The 25,274-nt window shown below is 40.0% G+C and overlaps 1 protein-coding gene across 3 annotated transcripts in view; it reads right to left on the bottom strand.

Annotated features, from left to right (window-relative positions):
• Positions 1-25,274, bottom strand: part of ARHGEF10 (Rho guanine nucleotide exchange factor 10) — a 108,281-nt gene that overhangs the window by 60,926 nt on the left and 22,081 nt on the right. For 2 of the 3 annotated variants that reach the window (XM_081944670.1, XM_081944669.1), the window contains exons 4-13: positions 24,354-24,653; positions 22,619-22,685; positions 19,035-19,114; positions 17,585-17,641; positions 11,277-11,440; positions 7,471-7,587; positions 5,822-5,960; positions 3,634-3,740; positions 544-621; positions 205-384 (exon numbers count right to left, since the gene is read on the bottom strand). In XM_081944670.1, coding sequence (XP_081800796.1) covers positions 205-384; positions 544-621; positions 3,634-3,740; positions 5,822-5,960; positions 7,471-7,587; positions 11,277-11,440; positions 17,585-17,641; positions 19,035-19,114; positions 22,619-22,685; positions 24,354-24,653 — 1,289 coding nt within the window. The remainder of the gene's footprint in view (positions 1-204; positions 385-543; positions 622-3,633; positions 3,741-5,821; positions 5,961-7,470; positions 7,588-11,276; positions 11,441-17,584; positions 17,642-19,034; positions 19,115-22,618; positions 22,686-24,353; positions 24,654-25,274) is intronic. The other variant, XM_081944671.1, reaches the window with a different exon arrangement.

Here is a 25,274-nt window from a genome sequence, read left to right as displayed (position 1 = left end):
ATTTATCATTCATCCCAGTGCCAAAGGAAGATAAAATTAAAACCAAAATAGGAACACAATAAGCAACATGTTGCCACCGTTTGTCTTTAGGAGTGCAAAGGAATCCGACTTGACCTCGGGAAGAGGTTTTTGTTCTTCTTTGGAAATTCACTTGTATGAGTTAAACAGACTTAAGGGACCCCAAAGCTATGGTCATTCACGTACTGAGGCAACAAAGACATCCCCAATCATTTCGACAGAATCCCACTCCGAGACACGGCTTGCCAGGGCCATCTGAAACATTGAATGGCACTGAATAATTTCTTTAATTCGGTAGAAGACCATCTTCAATTTCCTCTCACTCAGTAATTTGGGCTCCATCTCTGAAAGAGGCTTTTCATATTGCTAAAATTTAAAAAAGAAAGAACAGCGAGTAATTTTCAAAAGCTACAATCGAACAAATTATCTTCACAACTATACACAAAAACATCAGCAATAATGAATTACACAAACGAGATTCAAACCTCCTCGTATTTATTCGGCTTCAAAATGACAATCACTTACCTCTAATATTCTTTTCAGAGCATCCACGTAGTTTTTCTCACTGTCAACCACAGCCCCCAAAATGTATCTTCTCACAACCTGTTAAAATATAATATTAAACATGGCACAACCATACACTTAATTTGCCATTTGAGGATATCTCCGCACAGACACTTATCCCCCTCAAATAGGATTTATCACTTCTGTCTAGTAAATCAGAGAATCTGGTCAGTTATAACTCAGTGAAACCAGAAAGACAATTTCGTGAATAAAAAGGCGTATCCACTATTTCGGAGACTTATTCCTTATCTTTCAACTTCTTGCATAGGTAGGCCTCGACTTACAATTACAATTTGAGCCAGAATTTCCATTGCTAAGGCAGGCAGTTACTCCCAATTTTATGATCTTTTTTGCCATAGTTGTTAAGCGAACCACTGCGGTTGTTAAGTGACTCATGCGGTCGTTAAGCAAACCTGGCTTTCCCCATTGGCTTTGCTTGTCCAAAGCTGGCTGGGAAATTCGTAAATGATGATGATCACATGACCCGCGATGCTACAAGCATTGTAAAGGTATGCTGGTTGCTAAGCACCTGAATTTTGATCAAGTAACCATGGGGATACTATGACGATTGTAAGTTCAAGGATCGATCATCAGTCACTTTTTTAATGCCACTATAACTATGAATGGTTGTAAATCAAGGACTACCTGTATACCATTCCTGCTATAAGTATCTATATAGGACATCTAATTTATGAAAAAATGCCCTATTTAAAAAGAAAACTTCCAGGGGGAAAAAAAAGAAAGAAACAAGAAGAAACAAAATGGTAAGCTCAATTAAGAGAAAACATCGGGTCAGAAGATAAAATCATACTTATCTAGCAAACAGACATCTTAAAAAGTATACCATGTAAAGCAACTCATGTTAAATGTAGTAGGGAGTAAGGTTTATCTCCCTTTAAATATAGAATTGCTTGCAATTTAACAATTTAAAGATGAACTGTCATTTAAAATGATTTAATGTATGCCTGTCTCACAGTGAAGTGCAAATTTTTTCAAACCTGTTTCCACTGTTAAATATACTTTAGTTATTCTAATATGATGCTGACATCCAGTCTTTTTTTAAAGTTGCAGTGGTAATAGCAAAAAGAGGTAAGCCATATTATTTAACTTCCCTCCAGTCACTCATACCCAGAATTACCTTTTCGTTTGCACTGCACTGAATAAAAATCTTCTTCCTGCAGTCTCACGTTCACAGACAGCTAAACCTGCTGCTTGGCTTAATTACACACCATTCTCTCCACAAAGATAAAAACAGATGGAGAAATTGCAACTCCAGAACAAGTGCCAGTACCTATTTTAATCCTATCTGCAAGAAGATGGAGGGCCCCCGTAGGTTTTAAAGTAATCTCAGTTAAAGCCGCAACATGGCAACATAACATGTTTGGAGTTTTTATACTTTTAAATAAAAGAAATATATATTGCATACCAGAAACAAAAATAATCATCAGGGAAAGTCTTTATTCATTGTTTCCACAACTGTAAATACCAGCAAGTCATGTTTGCTCACTATTTTGATCAAGCGACTGCATACAATTTAAGTAAGCAATATAATATGAGATCTATCAAGAAGAGTTAAAAATAGTTTTAATAGCGGTTAACAAAAAGAAAACTTTCTGAACTAAAAAAAAGAGTGCAGTAAAATCCAGTAATGTATATAGAAATGTGGCTGATTTTGCAACGCTGAAGGTACAGCAGATTCTGAGAACACAACTTGAACAAAATCAGGATTATAGGAGAGGAAGCATAGCTATATGCATCTGTCAGGATGTTTCTAAACAATAACTAGGTTTATATACCGGTAGTCCTCGATTTACAATTGACCCCAGAATTTATGTTGTTAAGTGAGAAATTTGTTAAGTGAGTTTTGCCTCATTTTGCAACTTTGTTAATTGAATCACTGCAGTTGTTAAGTGAATAACACAGCTATTAAGTGAATCTGGCTTCCCTATTGACTTAATCTGTCGGAAAGTCACGAAAGGTGATCATATGACCATGTCATAAGTATGAACCAGTTGTCAAGTATCCAAATATAAATCACATGATCACGGGGATGCTGTAATGGTTATAAGTGTGAAAAACAATGCACTGTAACTTTGGACGGTCCCTAAATGCACTGTTGTAAATTGAGAACTGTTTAATCTCTATCACAGGAAATTCAGAATGATCCACAATAATGGTCAGCATTATTTGTACAGCAGGTTTCTATGGCCTGTAATAACAGCTGCATATAGCTCAGTTCCATAGCAAAAAAAGGTAGGACGAGAAGTCTACAAAGAATGATAGACTGACATATCTACTTTCTAGTCTCTGGGATTATTTATCATAATTCTCCAATCACACATTGTTTTGGGGCAGTCCTTTGCAACACATACACTCTATTCTCTTTAAGTCAGTATTTCATGTTCTCTGTGAAACTGAATTAATTCCCTCTGTATGGAGGGCCTGCAGGTTTATTCCTATTCTGTTAAAAAACAGTGAGGTCTTCATGAATTCTCAAACCAGCTAAAGAAGGTAGAAATCTCATTTTGAAATTATCCCCCAATAAAAGTCAAGCTATTTTCTAACGTGCTAAATTGAGCCCAGACCTTCAATCAATTCATACTTGGACTAAATTGTTTAATCCAGCATTTCTTATCTAGGGAAGGAGCAAAAGACACACACAAGTGATTAACTATGCCACCTGGTGGCAAACAGCAGCATGTTCAGAATTAAATCTTTTTCATTCCCATAACATACTGACTTGTCTGTTACTAATTGCAAGATTTGAAGAAAGTCACCATCAGGAAAGAACATGTCAAAATATAAGTCATAGAGGTTCATGCAATTAAGTTGTATTTTAGTTTCTCTTCAAAGACTCTACTTAAGGGATTTATCACATGTCAGGATTTGCCTCAACCATCAAGACAATTAATTTCATTTGAATTGTAATTTTGTGAGAGACAAATGTACATAAATTAGACATAAGATGTAGCTAGGTGAAGTTACTGTTAGAAATTAAGGTAAGTACAAAAAGTCTGAGGATTAGATTTCAATAGTGTCCAACGAGCAAACCTGTTGTTGGGATAATCCATCTGGCATCGGAGTCATGATTGCTTCTGTGTGCATGCAATCTACATCAATAAATAGCTCCTCTTCCTCAAGACAGGTAGCTCTGTGTTCTAGAAATAAATCATATTAGAATTTCATATATAAAGATAATCAGTCCTAAAATTATTTATTGCTCAGATAAGATTAGCATCTGTTCCACCACTATTGAGTAAAAATGTTGAATTCATTGTTCTAAGAAAAACTCAATATACATTTACCAATAATTTTTATATAGCAATATTTCTTTTGAATAATTAATTCTCTAAAGTAGGAAACCTTTATACTCTGTCCATGAATCTACAATGCACAGAATGCCGTCATGCGTCAGGGGAGCTCTACGTAGGGTGGGGCTTTGTAAACCACGTATTTGTTTACAACTGTTACAACAGCAACTGTTTTAACATTAAGGATGAGTTAGATGGATCTAAGATGTATGTTCAATGTATTTGGAATTTCCATATGCGTTTTTTTTTTTTTATGTAGATACATTCAGATTGTTAACTGAGAAGCATGGCAATGAAGTAGTGGTTTGACAGGGAAATGGAGTGAAGAACTGCCAGTTATAAAATAAAGGGCAAAAACTTAAGAGGAAAGAATAGGATTTGTGTCTCTTAAAATGTTTACTAAAGATGCAGAAATGGAAACATACATTTTTAGACTTGCAAATTACTACTATAAATGTAACAGTTAGTAGCATGCAGTTCATTGTGAGGAATGTTTCACAAAAGAAGCAAAAAATAAGCTCATTTAAGATATCCTTCTGTTCACCATATAATATGGAAGGCAGCTTTGGATATATCAAGAAAAAGGTAAAAATAAGTTAAGTGCAGAGATAACAGGTTATTTAAATACCATGTATCAAGAATGTATTACTTTTCTTCTATCCAATCATATCTGATTCTCAGAGACAGCTTGGAGAAGTCTCTGCAGTTTTCTTGGCAAAGTTTTTCAAAAGTAACTTGTCTTCCATGTTCTAAACTGGTGCATTAACAATTATACCAAACTGGTTCTTTTCAAGAATATACAGATGCTAAATAAATGTAGACACAATAAAAAAAAATGAATGATCAGTATGGAAAAAGTACACCAAGCTAGTTTGGTTATAGATGGGGACCAAAGCAAATATGTGAAAAGATGAGGAAAGGGAAATCCAAAAGAAGTTGTACATGAGATCCTTAAAAGAGAAACTTTAAAAAGTTTTCTTTAAAAGAGAATTTTGTTTAAAAAAAGCAGTGAGGGAAGTGGCAGCAAACATGGTAAGAACAAGTAAGGAAGAACGGTTTGTAAGGACAGAACATTTTGTGGGGTGGAGTCAGTGGTGGGATTCAAATAATTTAACAACCGGTTCTCTGCCCTAATGGTTTCTTCCAACAATCAGTTCACCAAACTGCTCAGAAACTTAACAACTGGTTCTCCCAAAGTGGTGCGAACTGCCTAAATCCCACCACTGGGTGGAGTACATGGTGTTTCTATTATCTACAATATCACAGGTTTTTTCCCTCTGTGCCATGTCTTTCATTTCTCTGCCTTACAATCTCACTCCTTTTGATACTCTGTATAATATTGCTTGCCATGTGTGGCAAACTGGTGTGCATGGTGTTTGTGGGTTTCAAGCCCAAAGTGTTTTTCCTCCAAGACATCCATTAATGAAAATTAAGTAGTCAATTGTATCTTTAGACCATTTGATTTAATTTCAGAGACTGCCTCAACTGAATTGCAGAGTTGACCTATCATTGTGTTCACGTTTTCAGTCAAAAGCCATCGCATGTTCATCCAGAGCAATATTATTTTAACAGCAGAAGTGTAACAGAAGTAACATTATAATCCCAGTCAAGATCGTCAATGACTTTTCCGTTTCTGAGAGTGAAACTTCAATTTCAGTTAACTTCAATTATTCAGTTAACAAACTCAATTTAATTGCGCGCGCGCACACACACACACACACGCTTTAAATCTTAAGATCAATTCTATTCCCCCCCCAAAAAAATAAGTTCAGTTAATATTTCCTTCCCTGAAAATCTAACTATGAGCTAAGGCCATTTTCTGAAGCGATGATTTGAAAGATAAATAGTTAAACATTTCAATGCTATTTTGCTTTAAATAGTTAATTAATACATTGGTCTTAAAAAAAAAGTGGATGATCAGTGCATACCTTGACTAATGAAGGACTTCGTTCTGATGAACGACCGGCCTTTTTTCACAGCCGCTTTCGTTTTTTCAAGCCCGTCTTTGGTGCCCTCCCTTGCTGCTCTCATGAGCTTCTGCATCTGCAAGGCAGGGATAAACTGATCCTGCATGTTCAGTGAGTAATCAGAGTGGAATTCAAAGTGTTACAAATGTTATAGCAGACACTACATGACAAGCACTGCTTGTAAAAAGAACAATGTCAGGTTGTGGAGACCAAAGTCAGCAACCTATGCAAATGATTAATGCCTGCTCATTAATATGCCAACTTTTATTTATTTTATTAGGGCATATCTTCCATATTTATACATACAGGGAGACAATGAAAACACACACACAGTATTTTCCAGTATTTAACCTCCTTAAAAGAATTTAAATAAGCTATTCCTCCTTGCAATTTTTATACTAGCCTCTTCTACCTCTCTCTAAGGTAAAGGTAAAGGTTCTCCTTGCACATATGTGCTAGTCGTTCCTGACTCTAGGGGGCAGTGCTCACCTCCATTTCAAAGCCGAAGAGCCAGCGCTGTCCGAAAACATCTCCGTGTTCATGTGGCTGGCATGACTAAATGCTGAATGCGCACGGAACGCTGTTACCTTCCCACCAAAGGGGGTTCCTATTTTTCTACCTGCATTTTTTACATGCTTTCAAACTGCTAGCTTGGCAGAAGCTGGGACAAGTAACGGGAGCTCACTCCGTTACGCGGCGCTAAGGATTCGAACCACCGAACTGCCAACCTTTCTGATCAACAAGCTCAGCATCTTAGCCACTGAGCCTCTGCGTCCCTCTCTCTCTCTAGACGTATCTTAACATCAAGATACCATATCTCCAAGTTAAGTTTAATATGCATAAAGAGATCAGAAACGTTGGACTACAAGGTTCTTGAAACACTGCTGCAACTTTTAATGCTTATTTTTATGGGACATATATCTCACTTGAAGTAGGATGAGCAGAACAAATTAACATTTATAGAAACCATCCTACTCCTCCTTTGATCGTACGAATCTTCATATCCAGAAACTGGGGAAGGGGCCAACCAGTATGAGAATTTCCTTGCATAGCTCACCAGGCATGTCCAAATTTGGAGAGAAAGGACACTCTCAAATTTTCACTTGCATTTGCAGTTTCACTCTCTCTGCTCCTTCATGGAAAGTGTTTTCCCCTGATTCCATAACAAGATAAAGTAATGCTGGTATCTCCAATTAGACATTAACTATTTAATGCTAAAGGGTACTTATACTGAAAAAGAAAAACGACAACCACATTTATTTAAGCTCAAACTCCCCCAAAAGCTGAAATCTACATGATCTTCTAGAGAGATATCCACTGAAGCAGACTAACAATGACTTATCTAGGTGAATTAAACTGCAACAGCATAGCCAAAAAAATCCAGAAAGAAAATTAATTGTATGTTTCATTCCCTAAATGTTAAAACAGCAGTCCAAAAAGTTGGCATAAAACCCCTGATAAAGTTCTTTTAAAGTGAGAGCAATGCAAACAGCACAGGGTGAACACAAGCTAATTTTTTTTCATCAGCTTCCTTTACTAAAACACACATTCATTGTGTCTGCAGGACAATCATTTTAACATTTAGCTGGTTAGAAAATCAAGGATGTTACCTTCAATTCATGTTTTTGCTTTAGTTGCTGAATCTCTACTCCTCCCACTGTGTTGGTCATCAGATCTTTCATCTTTTTCTCATAGTGCTCCTTCAAACGGGTTAGGTCATGAGAGAACTGCAGCACACAAAAAAAGATACAATCTTAAAATGTAAAGTGACTGGGCTGTATGTGCACAAACTGCTGGGGGCCAGATGAGGGGGAAAAAAAGAACGGCAATGTAAAAAAAAAAAAGGATATATTTTGCTCCTTGGTAGTCCTTGACTTACGACCAAGAGTGAGCCCAAACTTTTTGTCGCTAAGTGAGTTTTTTCCCTAGTTCACAACATTTCTTGCCACAGTTGATAAGCGAATGACTGTAGTTGTTATGTGAGTAATATGGCTGTTAAGTGAATCTGGCTTCCTCAGTGACTGCTTGTCAAAAGGTCACAAAAGGTGATCACGTGACACCAGGACACTGCAGCCGTCATAAATATGAGTTGCCAAGTGTCCACATTTTGATCATGTGACCATGGGGATGCTGTAAGAAACAGCAGTTTGAAGTAATAGGAATGGGATATTTAAGAAATGTATACGGCATATGGTAGAGAGCCAATTTGATCTAGTGGTTAAAGCAACAGGCTAGAAACCGGGTGACCGGGAGTTCAAGTCCCACCCTCAGCCATGACAACCAGCTGGGTGACCTTAGATCAGTCACTCACTCTCTCAGACCAACCCATTTCACAGGGTTGTGGTGGGGAAAATAGGATGAGGAAGAAATTATTAATAGTCTGTGTTAGCTGCTTAGAGTCATTTATAAAAATAATAAAGTTGGGATGCCAATAAATAAATAAAAATAAACAGTCTTTACTTATAGCCTTAGACCAGTGATGGCGAACCTTTTTTGGCTCGCGTGCCATAAGTGGGGGAGCGCAGGGGGGTCGAGTGCGGGCGTGCCGCACCCATAATGCAACGCGTGACCCCCCCAGTGCGCATTCGTGCACAACGCGCAACCCCCCCATTTTTACATTTTTTTTTTGCCCTCCCCAGGCTCCAGGGGCTTTATAGGAGCCTGGGGAGGGCGAAAAGAGCCTCCCCCGCCCCCCCCCCGGAGGCCCTCCGGAGGCTTCAGGGACTGTCCGGAGGCTTCCCTGAAGCCTTTGGAGCGCTTAAAACGACCCTCCGAGCAAACCGGAAGTGACTTCCGGGTTGCTCGGAGGGTGGTTTTAAGCGCTCCGAAGGCATCAGGGAAGCATCGGACTGTCCCTGAAGCCTTCGGAACACTTAAAACGACCCTCCAAGCAACCCGGAGGCAGCGCCTCGCGTGCCCTGACAAATGGCTCCGCGTGCCACTTGTGGCACGCATGACATAGGTTCGCCATCACGGCCTTAGACCAATTATTAGAGGGACATTACAGCAATGTATATATTATCTCTGTTACTTCAATCTGCTCCAATCTGGGCTAATTTGTTCTATAATGGGTATATGGCTATGGTTCTCTTTTATAAAAAAGAAAACATTCAATTTAACTAAGAAGCAAGCTCTGTAACGTGATGTTGGCACAGCCAACATTAATTATACAGTTAGCAGGTATAGAAATCCCAGTTAACCTTTTATCGTGAAAGATAAGGGATGGGGCTATAGGAAAGGAAATTGTGAATAAGATCCACTTTAGACACGGCTTTCACTACAGAGTTAATGAATGAAAATCACTGAAACAAAAATACACCTAGCTTGACCCTTTTTTTCATAAAGCTCCGAGACAGGTGGATTTTCATCCTGGGATCATCCTAATGTATTTTATTTTGGGATTAATTATCACCAGTCCCTGGAATAATGTTTTAATCTCTACTGAATTCTTTCTTTATGATAAAGTTGAACACTTAAGAATGCAGAGGACAGCTGGTTACTTCTTTACCAGGCAGCATAACAGGAGACATTAATATCTCTTCTGTAAAACTCACTTGCTTCTCAAGCAGAATGCGGCATCATTCCAACGTGTGTGTGTGTGTGTGTGTGTGTGTGTGTGTGTGTGTGTGTAGAGCACATTGAGTCAGCCTTGACTCCTGGATACTGCTTAGAGAAGTCCCTGCAATTTTCTTAGCAAGCTTTTCCTTTTCCTGGGGCTGAAAGTGACTGGCCATAGTCACCAATGGGACTTCATGAGCACAATAGGATTAGAACTCCTAGTCGCCTGGTTTTGAGAAAAGTACCTTTTCTAAAATCATTCAAGGAACTTTTATAGTTTCTTTTCTATTGTTTTTAACTTCAATGAATTAATTTAGGATTTTCAAAGCCATAGAATTAGAGTACTGAAATAATTTTTGTGTGTGATATAATTATACTTTCTTCTTCTTCTTAGAGTTTTATTCAGTTTATTAGAGTTTCCAGAAGGTATCACAGGAAGAAGTCAAATACTGCCCTTACATGTCTTGAACACTGCAATCAATTTGCAGTCAATCTGGCTTTAGTCCTGAAATAATCCTAGTCAAATTGTGGTTAGAGTTTTACTATGGCACTGTTTTAAAATTATGGGGCACTAACTATTCTAACTATTTAAAATTAGTTCTTGATATAGCATTCAATTTAAAAACTATTTTTCATATCTACATTCATCATCTTAAATATGATTCTCGTTTACGTCACTGTTAAATTGTTAAACTATTTACACCCCAAGCCTCTGATCTCACATTTCCCCTAATATTATTTCTTTCTTCATTTTATTTTCAGTTCTTTCAAGCCAGACCTGAAATGTACTGAGTTTTGAAAACATAAAATGAAGTCCACTTTTGTTACAGGGTTGTAGAACATTACTTACAACTGAAGGTTCATCTGATTATTACAGCGTTATAAAGGAATGAATTAAACACTATATTAAATATTAGGATTCATAAGATAACAGCGTCAAGCTCAGCCCAAGAATGACATAGAACAATCCAGCCAAAGTTCAGCTCTTTATTTCCTCACACCAATGGACAGAATCTTACCAGATGTAATCTTTACTAACCTATGAACCCCGAGGGGTTCTAAGGCAGAGGTCAGCAATCTGCGGTTCTGGAGCCACATGTGTCTCTTTCATCCCTTTGCTGCAGCTCCGGCGCCTGTTGGCACCACAATTTTGAGGAGCTTCTGGTGGGGGCGGGGCGAGCGCTGAGCACCAGAAGGAGACTCTATGGCAAGGGATGTGTTTGCCAGTGGGCTCCACAATTGATAAGGCTTTTGGTTAGGACAGGTAGAGGAAAAAGTATGTCGCGCTAGGAGGAGACTCTATGGTGGGGGGGGGGGGGGACCAGACTTCTGGTTGGCTCCAGAATTGAATGTGGGAGGGGGGGCTTTCAGTTATGACCTTTGTGGCTATTTGAGTATTTAAGGTTGCCGCCCCGTTCTAGGGTGTGACTATCCTTAAGCTGTTCCTCTGTCTGCTATCCACCTATGGACTGTGTTGACTGTTGACATACACGCTCCCCTTTGATTGTGCTCCCTCCTTGCTGAGAAACAGCCACTTCAACTAATCCATCACACCATCTCTCCCTTTGTAGATACCATCCATCACACTGAATAACTTCTACTATACACTGTATATAACTACACTGTGGGATATCAGGAAATAAGAGCATCTGTATTAGGGTGGAATCTAATACTTCCTGAGTACAAATCCATTTATGCAGTGCCATGGGATATTCTACCTCTTGCTTCAAAACTGCTTAATGTTTTATGTACTTGTTTTGGCTTGGAATTATGCAATGCAACTGGATGATATAAACATTGACCTACTAAAACTTTGGGAAGTACAAATATGCTAGAAAAAGCCATCAGAATTACATACTTGTCTTCTGTGGTTGCCACGTAGAAAAGAACCGGGTATTCCATTTTTACTCTCTGAGTCGCTCTGTTCTTCATAGCTTTCAAACTCACTGGAACTCCACCCATATTCTAGAGAGCTGTTTCCACCTTCATCTCCATTCTCAACGTCATCATAAATCATCTCCTCTGAATCCATTAAAAATATAAATATAATTAAGTTCTACTCATGGAAAAATTCTACCTCAAATATCTATGACTGTAAATGGAAATCTTTCTTTGCTGTTTTCAGTCCAAGGAATGAAAAATAAAGGAAAGGTCTATTATCAATGCACCAATTTTAAAATTTGGACTTCAGGCTTAGAATTTCTTACAAAATATAATCTCTAGGAAATGCAACTTAAATTTAAAAAGTCATAATTTTAATTTTTAAAAAATCTGGGCATAAACAAAAATATATTTTAGAGTGTGTATGTTTAAGAATGACTATTTCCTTCCATTACTTCATGTCTTACAAATTCCATTTTCATTTATCTATCCATTTCCTTTCACAATTCAAAGGTTATTAACGATTTATATTATTGAAACAAAAATAAATATACATTCTCAATTTAAAAAAATAAATCTTTAATATTATACAATCATAAAACTCCAAAACATGACATCCTAGGCACTGGTCCACCAGGACAGTTTTTCTGGAAAAAAAATATATTGTAAAACACAATTTTCCAAAACAAGTAGAAGGCTATTCCGAAATACAGATGCTACCATAGAATAGCACAAACCTATGCACCTCCATGAAATGCCAATTTGGTATAATAGATAAGGCATCAGAAACTGAGACCAGCTGCGTGACTTTGGGGCCAGTCACTTTTTCTCAACCCTAGGAAGGAGGCAATGACAAACTACTTTTGAACAACCTTGCCAACTGCAGGGATGTATCCAGGCTGCTTCTGAGAATTGGATATGATTGAATGAAATAAAAAAAAAGGGGGGGGGGATATGCTTTCACACTATGTAACTCATGGAAAGTGAGATTATCAGATGTTTCTCCCTGAGAAAATAAGTGTCCTTGGTCAAGTTTAATTGGACAAGATGGCCCTAAGGACAGTCTGAAGCCAAATCATACTAGCATTCGGAACTGCACGTGGAAAGCTAACTGGCAATTAGTTCAGGTCTCCTGTGCCTGCCCTGAGATAGAACCCCCTGGGCTGCTGCACCTGCAGAAAGGCAGGCATGCTGCACTGGCGCCTGGGCCCGCCCAGTCCTCTATCTCCTGGGTCTGTCTTGAGATTGTGGGCCACTGCACCTGCAGGAAGGCAGGCACACCAGCAGGGGGAGCCCTGGTATAGAGGCCTCAGCAGTGTCTCTGATTCTCTCTGATGCCTCTGTCATCATCTGCTACTCCTCCCTCCTCAGCTCCCTCATCAACTGGCACTTTATTTACCTCACTGCACAATCCCCGCCCATGGTTGACAAACGCTCCAGTGGATCAACTCAATGTTGGAGTTTAGAGGGTTTTTGTGTGTTTTAAATAAACCATGATCTCCCAGGGAACCCTTAGTGACCTCTCATGGAAGCCCAGGCTTCTGCAGAATCTTGGTTAAGAACCATCCAGAGTCATCCTTGGGCCGTGATGGTGAACCTATGGCACACGTGCCAGAGGTGGCACGCAGGGGCCTCTCTGTGGGCATGTACGCCATCGCCAGCTGCTCTGTAGGACTGAGCTCGCCAGAATAATAATAATAATAATAATTTGAATTTATTAGCCGCTCCCTTTCCAGACAGGACTCGGGGCGGCGTACAATGGAGCATATAGAACATAAAACATGTGTACAAACACATAAACATACATATATACAAAGACACACATGCACGGAGGAGGTAACAAATTACAACATTTAGACAGTTAAAAATCACCATTAAAATACCCCAATTGTAAGAAACCCAATGTACAATTAAAATTTAAAATTTAAAAAGACAGTCAGGAGGAGTAAGAAAAATTACGGTTGAGCCAGGCCAGATAATTGAAAGAGGTGGGTCTTCAGCTGTACATGGAAGGAGCGGAGATCGGAAGTAATCCTGATGTCACGGGGGAGGTCATTCCACAGGGCTGGGCCCATCACAGAGAAGGCTCTGCTCCTGGGTGTCGCCCCCCGACACTGTTTGGCGGACGGCACCCGGAGAAGTCCCTCTCTGTGTGAGCGAATTGGTCGTAGGGATGTGTGGGGCAGGATGCGATCCTGCATGTAACTAGGTCCTGTGCCATGAAGCGCTTTAAAGATCATAATCAAAACCTTGAAACGCACTCGGTAGACCACAGGAAGCCAGTGCAGCTCGCGCAGGAGAGGTGTTACAGGGGAGTATCTAGTCCTCCCCATAATCACCCGCGCGGCCGCGTTCTGGACCAACTGTAGTCTCCGAGTGCATCTCAAGGGAAGCCCCATGTAGAGAGCATTGCAGTAGTCCAGGCGAGACGTCACTAGCGAATGGGTGACTGTGCGTAGGGCATCCCGGTCCAATAAGGGGCGCAATTGGCGCATCAGGCGAACCTGATGGAACGCCCCCCTTGCCACGGCTGTTACATGGTCATCCATGGACAGCCGGGCATCTAGGAGGACGCCCAAATTGCGCACCTGTTCCATGGGGGCTAGTTGCACGCCCCCGATGGCCAGAGATGGAAGCCACTGGTTGAACCGGGAGGCCGGAAGCCACAGCCACTCCCTCTTGGAAGGGTTGAGTTTTAGTCGGTTGCCATCCATCCAGACCCGTACGGCCTCCAAACACCGGGACATCATTTTGACGGCCTCATTGGGGTGGTTCGGGGTGGAAATGTATAGCTGAGTATCATCAGCATACAGATGATATCCCACCCCAAAACCACGGATGATCTCGCCCAGCGGTTTCATGTATGTGTTGAACAGGAGAGGCGAGAGCACCGATCCCTGTGGCACTCCACATGTGAGTGGCCTCCGGGTCGATCTCTGCTCCCCTGCCAACACACGTTGCGTCCGGTCAGAGAGGTAGGAGCCAAAACACCGTAAAACGTTGCCCCTGACTCCCAGCCCCTCTAGCCGGTGCAACAGGATACCATGGTCGATGGTATCGAACGCCGCCGAGAGATCTAATAGGACCAGGATAGAGGAACAACCCCTATCTCTGGCCCTCCAGAGATCATCAACCAATGCGACCAAGGCCGTCTCCGTGCTGTGCCCGGGTCGGAAGCCGGACTGGCACGGGTCTAGATAATCATTTTCCTCCAGGTGACGTGGGAACTGCTGTGCCACCACACTCTCTACAACCTTCGCTAAAAAAGGAAGGTTGGAGACTGGACGATAATTGACTAGGTCCGTTGGGTCCAGGGAAGGCTTCTTGAGCAGGGGCCTCACCACCGCCTCTTTCAAGGCGGCCGGTAGAAACCCCTCACCCAACGAGGCGTTCACTAGGCCCAGGAGCCAGTCGCGCGTAACCTCCCAGGATGCCAGTACAAGCCAGGAGGGACACGGGTCCAATAAACATGTGGTGGGTCGCAGACGTCCACGCAACCTGTCCAAATCCTCGATGGCAACCGAGTCAAACTCCTCCCAAAGCGGTCCCTCAAGACTCGCCACGGGCGTCTCTACTGGACCACTGAAAGGGGCCCATCCCATCCGGATTTGAGCGACTTTGTCCTGTAGATATTTCCCAAACTCCTCTGCTCTGCCCTGTAAAGGGGCTTCCCACGGTCTCTCAAACAAGAGGGAGCGAGTCACCCAAAACAGGGCAGCAGGGCGGTTATCTGCGGACGCAATAAGAGCGGCGCAATGTTGACGTTTGGCCGCTCTTAATGCCACTAGGTACGTCCTCAAATAGGCTCGTGCCTGTGCTCGGTCAAATTCGGAACGGGAGGATCTCCAACGACTCTCTAGGCGTCTCTTGTGGCGTTTCATCACCCTTAGCTCCTCGGTAAACCAAGGGGCCAGGGTGGTTCGTCACCGCAGGAGAGGCCGCAAAGGCGCCACCCGGTCTAGGGCCCCGGTAGTCGCACTATTCCATGCGTCTACCAGGTCCTCCACTCGGGGGCGGGTCAGGTCCACAGGAGGTGGCCCAAGCTCCGTCTGGAACCTATCTGGTTCCATCAGGCGCTTGGGGCGGAACCATCTAATACCTTCCAGTTCCAAAACCAGAAAAGCAGCTGGACGCCGCGCACATGCGCACCAGCCAGCCACCATCCTCTGGGTTCTGGTGCTCCAGTGAGTGCAAACTCCAGTTTCGGCACTCGGGGCCAAAAAGGTTAACCATGACTGCCCTAGGGTGAGGAGGCTTTATATAAAAGGGGTTGGGTGAATTAAGATAAGTAATGCTACAAAAAAACTACCTGGCAAAATAGAAACAGCTGATTTCAGTAAAACTGTGTATTTATATAATATTTATATTGTGTATTTTCCCTCAGTTAGTATGCACTAGTGGCATAAAATATCACCATATATAGAATTTCAGAAAAAAATACGTCTATGTTTAAATGTAAAATCAAGGAATCTTTTTCTTGGCAATGATTTTTATCATGGGTGGCACAAAGTATGAATAGGTTGAGAAGGATCTAAACATTCTAAAAGAACTATGGCAGGGAACAACGGTATGAAATATAACTGAGATCAAAACATTCTATATAGAGATGAAGGACCAGAAGAAAGATCTGGACAAACACATCACGTCAAAACATCAGATAAGTATTATTCCCTGAAAAAAAATTATGGGTCACAGCAGACATAAACTGTGTCTGTCAATATACAAAAGCACAAAACAACAGGTTTGAGATAACATTGACTTATGGCAAATCCGTCACTTGTTTAGAAAAACATTACCCCATATGTCCTAGGGCAAGAAGGGACGGGATATGTCATAAAATGAATAATAAAAAGAGAAGAACATTTTCTTATAACATTCTGTTATACTGGTACATATTCAATATATGATTTATGATAACGATAAAGAGAGGGGAAGAATCCTTTAGAGTGAAGAGTCTGCATGTAAGATTGTCTACTGTAGTGTCACAACAACATCACACATCACAGACATAAACATTCGGTGGTCTTCTAATTGTCGTGGTGGCTCAGCTTGGAAGCTGGAATTGTATTTGCATAACTTTGATAGAGTTTCCTCGACCTTGAAAAAATATGATACTTAATTTGACGGAAAATGTGCAGGATGGAACAACATCAAGTAAAAAGGAAAACCATGTGTCTAATAAATTACCAAATTGAACAAACCCAATCTGGGTGATGCAACATCAACATCAAAGACACCATGTCATAAAAATAATTAGATCCAGAATAGTATTGAAAAACAAAACCACACGCCCTAAATAAAGCCCAACATAGCTGTCTACACTCAATCAGCTGAGACCAAAAGGATGTTGAAATGAAACAGCTTTTATATGGAATTGAAGCAGAAGTTCAACAGACCCGCCCTCAGTAATCAGACAAGACTTGGCTAGGTTGGCGAGATTCTTGGTGCTGTGAGGTTTTCAGTGTTATGACCATCTCTTCCAATTGAGTAATGATTACTCCTTTTGAGATATCACTTCTAGGGAAATCCATAGTGTGTGTGTGTGTGTGTGTGTGTGTGTGTGTGTGTGTGTGTGTGTGTACATTTTAACATTCCATATTTCTTCTGGACCACAAACTATTGCCTGGAAACTACCAACTGTAGCAACTACTTCTGAAATGGATGAGTTTATGTGTAAGTTGGGAAGAAAAACACAACATTCCAGTGTTCTTCAGAACACAGCTGCTGCCCAAAATCAATGTTATGGGATGGGCAGCCATATTAATTATTTAAACCACCCAATCAATCAACCAATAAAAGCATTCCAACCTTAACACAGTAGGTTTTGTACATTCCTATTTATTTCCCTGATCTAAATCAACCTCAAACTAACTTTTTCACCTCGGTAAGGTTTGATTGTCATGCCTTTAAACCCAGAATTGAAAAAATAGATACACAATCCAGAATCATTGATGAGCCTTGAAAAATCTCCACAATTATTGAATTATTAAATGCCTGGAGAGTAACCATTTTTATTAATTTTAATTATATGAAAATGAAATATATTTTCATTTCCATATAAGTTTTATTAGGCCCACGTCATCATTTTGGGTGCATAGTCCCAGCATGCTATTTTAAAGCCAAAGACTTCGATCTGGATCCCCATTTTATATGACAATGGTCTAAAATATAGGAAATATTGTAGAAGGACAGCTAGGGAAAATTAAACATTTCTTCCACTTGGAACATCTATTGGTATTTCTCCCCCTTTAATACTGCTAATTAAAATTGAATTTAAACTTATACCTGGTTCAGAGTCTGAATTTTCTCTGGGTACATCATCATATATTACTTCGTCAGGATCTAAAATCAAAGAGGGAAAAAACCCTCAATGAATTGTTATTGGAAAGATTTCTTTTAAAAAATAGAGTAAAAATGTGCAACACAAACATCTATAGGGTACAATAAAATAATGATAAAATAAATGATAAATGACACATACATATCATATTCTGTTTTTGTCTAGTCAGAAGCATATTATTCATTTGATACTGCTTCACAACTTCAGGTGAGTTAACGAGATACAAATAAAAATGTTTAAAATCAGCCTCTTGATTTCCTCCTGCACTACCCAAATTTCTGCTTTGCATTACGAGAAATCTGCAGAAAGCCTGAAGTTTTGAAATGCTTATTTTTAGAAATAAATCTACAAAGACTTGTTTAATTCTTAAAAGTGTGCTTATTTAAATGCATTCATTGGAATAGATGTTGATGGTTATGTATCTAAATAAGCATTTTAGATACATAAGGTACCTAAGCTTCTAATGAACGCATTTGCATAATTGAAGTTTGTAAGTAGTAAACAACTGAATAGGTGTTTTAGATTTGAAAATGCATCCTCTATATTGTGATTCCTCACATTATACAATTGCTCATGTGACAATTTACATTCTCAGCACTGATTCTTTAATATCTAGCCTAAGTATAACTACTACAGGCAGCAGTTCCTTTTTATTTTACATCCAAGGAACATTGTTCAAACTGAAGCACATGTGCTCAGTTCGTGTCTGTTTCTAGTACACTTTCAGATGTATATGAATTCATATCTGTTCTTTCTCATTTCCGTCACAGTATCAAGTTTTTTTAAGTGAACAAATATTTACAAAAAGCTGGCAAGATTTTGAGCCAAGAAGTGAATGCAATTAAAACAAGAAGAGAAATTAATATCCAATGCATATATTATTTCAGAAAGGCAATTTAAATTAGTATTTCCAAAGTTTAATTTCCTAGGATTTCCTTACAATGAAGAGGTTTTCTTCCAGATTCACTGGAGAAAGGAAACACACATCAAATGCAACAATTTGTTTTTCAGGTTTTGTTTATATCTTTGAACTTGTACAACATAATCTTTCAAACTGTTACAAGCTTGAAATGATACGAAATTTCCCACCCAGGCAGCAAACAGACTATTCAAACAGTTTAGAAGCCTTTCAATCTTGGAACAGGATGGTTCTCAGATTAAAAGTGTGCCAAGTTGCTTGAAACAGTTCATTATATACTCAAACGGACATGTTTTGCAGACAATTTTGCACTGCGTACTTGGAATTTATAAATATCATCTGGATTAAAAAAACAGTTCAAGCAATCCAGAAGATGATGGTCCAGAGTGTAATTAATCTGATAAATGCAGCAATCTGAGTTATTGATCCAAGACTGTTAAATTCCTGCAGAGGAATTGTTGGTCATCCATACTCACTCTCCATCCACTCTGTATTTGCAGGATCAGCCACCCATTTGGCCAAGGCATTCTCATCTGTGCTCCCCTGATTATCTTCACTATAAATTAAGCACACACAGAGAAAATAAAGATGAGTTCCACGTATTCAAATGACTTGAGGCACAATCTTTGCATCTTGACTTGGAAACTCCATTAAGTTTAATGAGAGTAGGAGAATATGCAATTCCATTAATTACTACAATGTTAATTACTGAATTCAAAGAGGTCTTCCATGAAATGTTGTCCTCAAGAATATATTGTAACTTTAAAATGTGCTTTAAAAAATAAATCTAAAGTCGCAAAGAAGCCTGAGAATCCATAGGACTTAAAATTGTGCAGGGCAAAAGTGAGCACACAAAAGAATCTTCTTTGGCGGGACATAAGTAGTGCTCCGTGGGCTTCAATGCAATCTTTTCAGACAAGACCTCTGACCCAGATCTCCCACGTTACCTAAAGTAATGCTAAACACAGCTTCACTCCTCCTATTCAGAAAACAGTGGTACATTTGCATTAACACTCCCTCCCAGTCCCTCATTAGACTGCCCCTCTCTCTTTAAGGCATCTCTATAACCCTACAGAGTGAGAGAGTCTTTGTAACTCCTTCCCTTTGTCTAGGGGTCATCCAGATTTTTGCAGAACAAATAAGGTGTGCTTCTTTTCCCTTTCCTCATTCATCTGGGAGGAGGAGAAAGAGAATGAGAAAATGAAGAAAGCTGCTACTCTGTTTCCCTGAAAATAAGACCTCCCCTGAAAATAAGCCCTCCCCCCCCAAAATATTACAACACAGCAGCAGCCATGAGGTGACCATGCTCGCTGCCTCCTGCACCTCAAAATCATAAGACCTCCCCCAAAATAAGGCCAAGTGCTTATTTTTGGGGGGGGAGTCTTATTTTCGGGAAAACACGGTAGCAGCAATTCCTAAAGTCTTTTCCTTCCTCTCCGTTCTGCTGAGGCCCTGCATTTTGCAATAGGCAGGGCAACAAATTGCAGAAGAATTTGTTTGCCGCCATCTCAGGTTTTATATTTCAGATATCAGTTCTGCCTCACATGATCAGGTATGCTGAAGTACAGGGCAATGACTGGGTGAAAAGGGGAGTCCAGCAAGGCTTAAAGTGCCTTTCCTATATTTATACCACTATTCTTTCCAAAATGATTACCCTGTTTCCCCCAAAATAAGACCTCCCCGGATAATAAGTCCAATTGGGCTTTTGAGTGCATGCGCTAAAATAAGCCCCCCCCCCAAAAAAATAAGCCCTCCCTGAAAATATTGCAACACAGCAGCAGCCAGGAGGTAAACACGGTTGCCTCTTCCTGCACCTCAAAAATAATAAGACCTTCCCGAAAATAAGGCCAAGTGCTTATTTCGGGGGTCAAAAGAAAATAAGACCCTGACCTATTTTCAGGGAAACATGGTATTCATCTAAAATATAAAGAATGTTGTCAACTCATCTTAAGGCTTTGCCTGTACAAAATAGAATAGAATATTCTTTATTGGCCAAGTATGACTGGGCACACAAGGAATTTGTCTTCATTGCAAAAGCTCTCTTAATGATTTATAAATCATAAATCATGAGATATAGGTAGTCCTCAATTTACAACCACAACTGAGCCCCAAATTTCTGTTGCTAAGTGAAACATTTATGTGGGTTTTGCCCATTTTACAATCTTTCTTGCCACAGTTGTTAAGTAAATCACTGCAGTCGTTAAGTTGTTAAGTGAATCTGACACCCCCATTGACTTTGCTTGTCAGAAGGTCACAAAAGGTGATCACATGAACTCAGAACACTGCAACTATCACAAACATGAATCAGTTGCCAAGAATCTGAATTTTGATCATGTCACCACCAGGATACTGCAACAGTCATTAGTGCGAAAAACGGTCATAAGTCATTTTTTTCAATGCCGTTGTAACTCTGAGCGGTCACTAAATGAACTGCTGTAAGCTGAGGACTATCTGTACAGTCATAAATAGTATGATACAACCCACAGACAGGTGATGGTCATAGGATACCAAAATGAGTAGGCAATGAGCTTTGCATGCTTCCTATTTCATCTCCAAATTAGAAAAATATGCAGCTCCTGTAAAGGTTTGTACATCAGTTCCATGTTTGCAGACCTGGGCACTCAGAAACACTGCTTGGGAGACCAAATCCAAAACACCCTAGAGCCCTGGCAAAAAGCAGCCTGTTTAATAATGGTCAGGGCTACATTTCTGCTTTATCTTTACTATCCACTAGATTAACAGGTGTGAAAAATCACACTCCAGTTGCCTTGACTGCCCAAAAGCTATTGAACAAGCAATCGCCTTAACGGTTTCCACTCTCTGATACAGTCTGACAGAGTGGCTGCTTTTAACATGATCTCCTTCATATAAAAAACAAGTGCCAAAGATGAACTAATATGCCACTCTGCATCATAGCAATTTTATTTTCAGTGTCATCGGGAAGAGACAGGGTAGGAACAAACAAAATCTCTAGGTGTTACAGGATGACCCTCTCCCAGAAATGTTTGGGGGGGGGGGGGGGGAATGGCCTTGCTTTCATCGACTCAAGAGACTTGGTGGCTTTTGTTCAAATAAGGAGACGTGGATTATTGCCAATATGTTCCCACTGGCTCTAAATTTAGGAATCTGATTTGGTCCATGTTGCCTAGCAAATGTTTACCTTTCATTCCCCACTCGCCCGTCCAAAACCCCGATTTGAAAAACATTGCCTGAAGCTCTAAACGGGTAATGTCCCTCTGAACTGCTTACAAAAGACATTGAATGAGTCACAGTAATAATTAGGTTTTAGGCACAGGGGCAGGTAGTCAGACTAAAGTATGAAGAAACAAAACAGATATTGAAAAGAAAACGCATTTGCTATAGGAACTAGAAGGGGAAAAAAAGGTTTTAAAAATCTATATAAAGCAAGAAAGTTCATTTAGTGCAGCATCTTGCTTTGTTCAATAGAGGGGCAAATAGATGGTTTTGGAAACATGGCAGGTATGACATTGCTACAGCTTGACTACCCGCAAAGAAGTAATAAGGCATTTGTAGCACTAGATGTACCAGCCTACATCCAATAATAACATAATCAGAGACATATTCTGGAACAGATTTTGGGCAAGCTTGATGAGGACCATTTATTTCATTGGTTGGTCATTCCACCAACAGACAGGCATCATTAACCATGGTCTGTACTGTCCCAAAGGTGTTATTTTCAAGAGGCAACTGGACTTTCTTGTATTTCTTTGAAGATGTTTTGCTTCTCATCCAAGAAGCTTCTTCATCAGAGTTCTGAAGCAAAACGTCTTCAAAAATAAAGAAAGTTCCGTTGCCTCTTGAAAAAAACACGATGATCTGGATGATTGAGAATCTCCATAAACATGATCTGTATTGTTAAAGAAGTTGAATATGACTATGAAAAGATGGACTGGTGGAAGGATCTTATCACTTTTTCCTGAACATGTACTAATCCTATTGTCCTCAGTTTAAAACACTACTTTTCTACTCAACTCCAGATGTACTGACACTAGAGTTATGTTGTACTTTCACAATAAATGTCATTAAATATTTGACATACCTGTTTGGGGGCTCTTCTGAACTCTGGGAATTTGAATGACCATCTTCAGCTATTATATGAACACTTGCTAAAGAAATGATACAATCTTTCAGTCACAGTGACTTAAAGGGAAAGCATCTTAAATTAACATTTATTATAGTGATTTGTTAAGTAAAATTTCCTGCTCTTAAATATTGTTCGGTGGGCTTCTAAAGGCCTTCATTAATAATGCATTTCATGAGCTCCTCTGAATATGGGATTATAAATATTTAAGTAAGTAAAAAGGGCATGCTATATCCTTCCGTGCATATATGTAAAACCCCTTTCATTTTATAACCTATGGATAGAATATAATTCTTCATTGGCCAAGTGTGATTAGACACAGAAAGAATTTGTATTCAGTGGATAAGCTCTCAGTGTACATGCAAAGTGATAGATTATATTTTATTTTATTTTATTTTATTTATAGACCGCCCCCTCTCCCCAAAGGGACTCGGGGCGGTGTACAGACCACAATAAAACAATATACAAACTTAAATAATTATAAATACCCATTAAAACAAATGATATGATAGGCTGTACAATATAGTTAAAAATTAAAACAACCTATAAAATCTATCCCTAAACATTTAAAATTTAAAATACAGGCTAGAGGGACACATGATCTATCATAGATCATAGTTACAACCATTAATCATAACATACAACAAGTGATAAATAATAGATACCATTAGGAGAAGGCAGGAGAAAAGATGAAAAGGATAATATTAATAAAGGTAAAGGTTTCCCTCGCATATATGTCAAGTCGTTCCCGACTCTAGGGGGCACTGCTCATCTCCGTTTCAAAGCTGAAGAGCCAGTGCTGTCCGAATATGTCTCCGTGGTCATGTGGCCGGCATAACTAAATGCCGAAGTTGCATGGAACGCTGTTACCTTCCTTCCGAAGTGGTTCCTATTTTTCTACTTGCATTTTTTACGTGCTTTCGAACTGCTAGGTTGGCAGAACTGGGACAAGTAATGGGAGCTCACTCTGTTATGTGGCACTAGGGATTAAATCGCTGAACTGCCAACCTTCTGATCAACAAGCTCAGCATCTTAGCCACTGACCCACCGTGTTCCTTATAGTTATAAAAGGGGAGTTAACATTCTAATAAATAAAAATAAAGAGCACTGTCATCTTTTTGCCCACTGCATAAATAGGGTCCTTTAGCCACTGAGCCACTGCGTCCCATTGTATAATATCAATACATTGGGTAAATATCTTTTATAATTTAGAAATAGAGACATTTCAAAGAACTGAGAAATTCAGATAAGAGTTTCTATAATCAAATGTAGAATAATCAGATTTCTGCTTCTGCAAGAAGACTTTTTCTGCTTTCCAAATATCCCTTTGGGCTCTCTCCAAGTTTTACCAAAAGCCTAACAAACCAGGCAGAGAGAATTTGAGGGAAAGAGAAGAGGGGAGAAGAATTAATTTCATTCATTAAAAACACAATCCTAATAAAATTGACACTTTATAGCACAAAAAAATGTTAGCTCCACAAAACTATCATTAACAGTCTACATAAATGTTATTGATATGAACAAAGATATTTAAGCTATGAGGCAGGTTGCAAAACTCAATGCCCAACCCACTGAACAATGTGCATAGCTTTGGATTGCACAGAGGGTTCAAAATATCCAAGAAATTAAAGGACATTGACAATAAAATAATTCTATTTTTAAAAATATATAATTATGCATAGCTCTACACTACCTTCTTCATCCACAGAAGGATTACGGATTATAACAGGACTGGAATACGCCGGAAGTATCAATGGCAAATTGGATGGTACGGCATAGCCACAAGGCACTGGAACCGAATAGCCACTTGAGAGGGTGGGACTTATAGTTCCATCTTGTGTGCTTGGCTCTGATGACAGCAACAGCTCCTTTTCCTGCATTGGCGAAATGGTTATGACAGAGTATGGGTTTACTCGTGGTAGGACGCCCTCTGCATTGGCTTTGGAGCTCTGCATTTTCTCAGTTTCTTCTAGGTTTTCTAGATTTTCATTCCCTTGAATACAAAAAATACATATTGCTGTCAAAGCAACTCTTCTCATATGAGGAAAAAAATCAAACTTCCTCCCTCTGCAAAATGGCTTCCCCTCCCCTTCAAAACCAAGCTACTTTCTATGTACTGCATTTCAGATCTAAGGGCAAAAAGGTGCTTGGTGCACACATGAAATAGTTATATAGGACTGGTCTTCGACTCCTTAAAGCGGGGTATCACTCTCAAGGCCCATGGACCAGATCCGGCCCAAGGGGTGCTTAGATCTGGCTCGCCCTGGAAACAGCAAAGGACCGGTCTGCAGGGCCTCTGCCAGCGCATCTCCCCCCAAACTTTGCTGGCAGAGAGCCACAGGAGGCCATCACGCCCAAAAGTGGAGTTTGGGAGCCCATTTTCACTGACAAAGTGCTTGGGCCACCAGATGTCCCCAGTGGCAAGCTGGCCATGCCCACCGTGGCCATGCCCATCCCGGCCACTGATGTCAAACACAACTCTGATGTGGCCCTCAATGAAATCGAGTTTGACAGCCCTGCCTTAAAGCAACTGTCTTTCCCAGAATAATGCAGCTGACTTGGAGAAAGAAAGCCTTGCAATGGCCAACAAGAGCTCTTTTTTCCCTTTGTTCTC

The sequence above is a fragment of the Natrix helvetica genome (genome assembly GCF_964273705.1).
Source record: "Natrix helvetica genome assembly, chromosome: 2".
Lineage (NCBI taxonomy): Eukaryota > Metazoa > Chordata > Lepidosauria > Squamata > Natricidae > Natrix > Natrix helvetica.
Note: the sequence above shows the minus strand (reverse complement) of the source record. Positions and strands in the feature narration are given on the sequence as shown.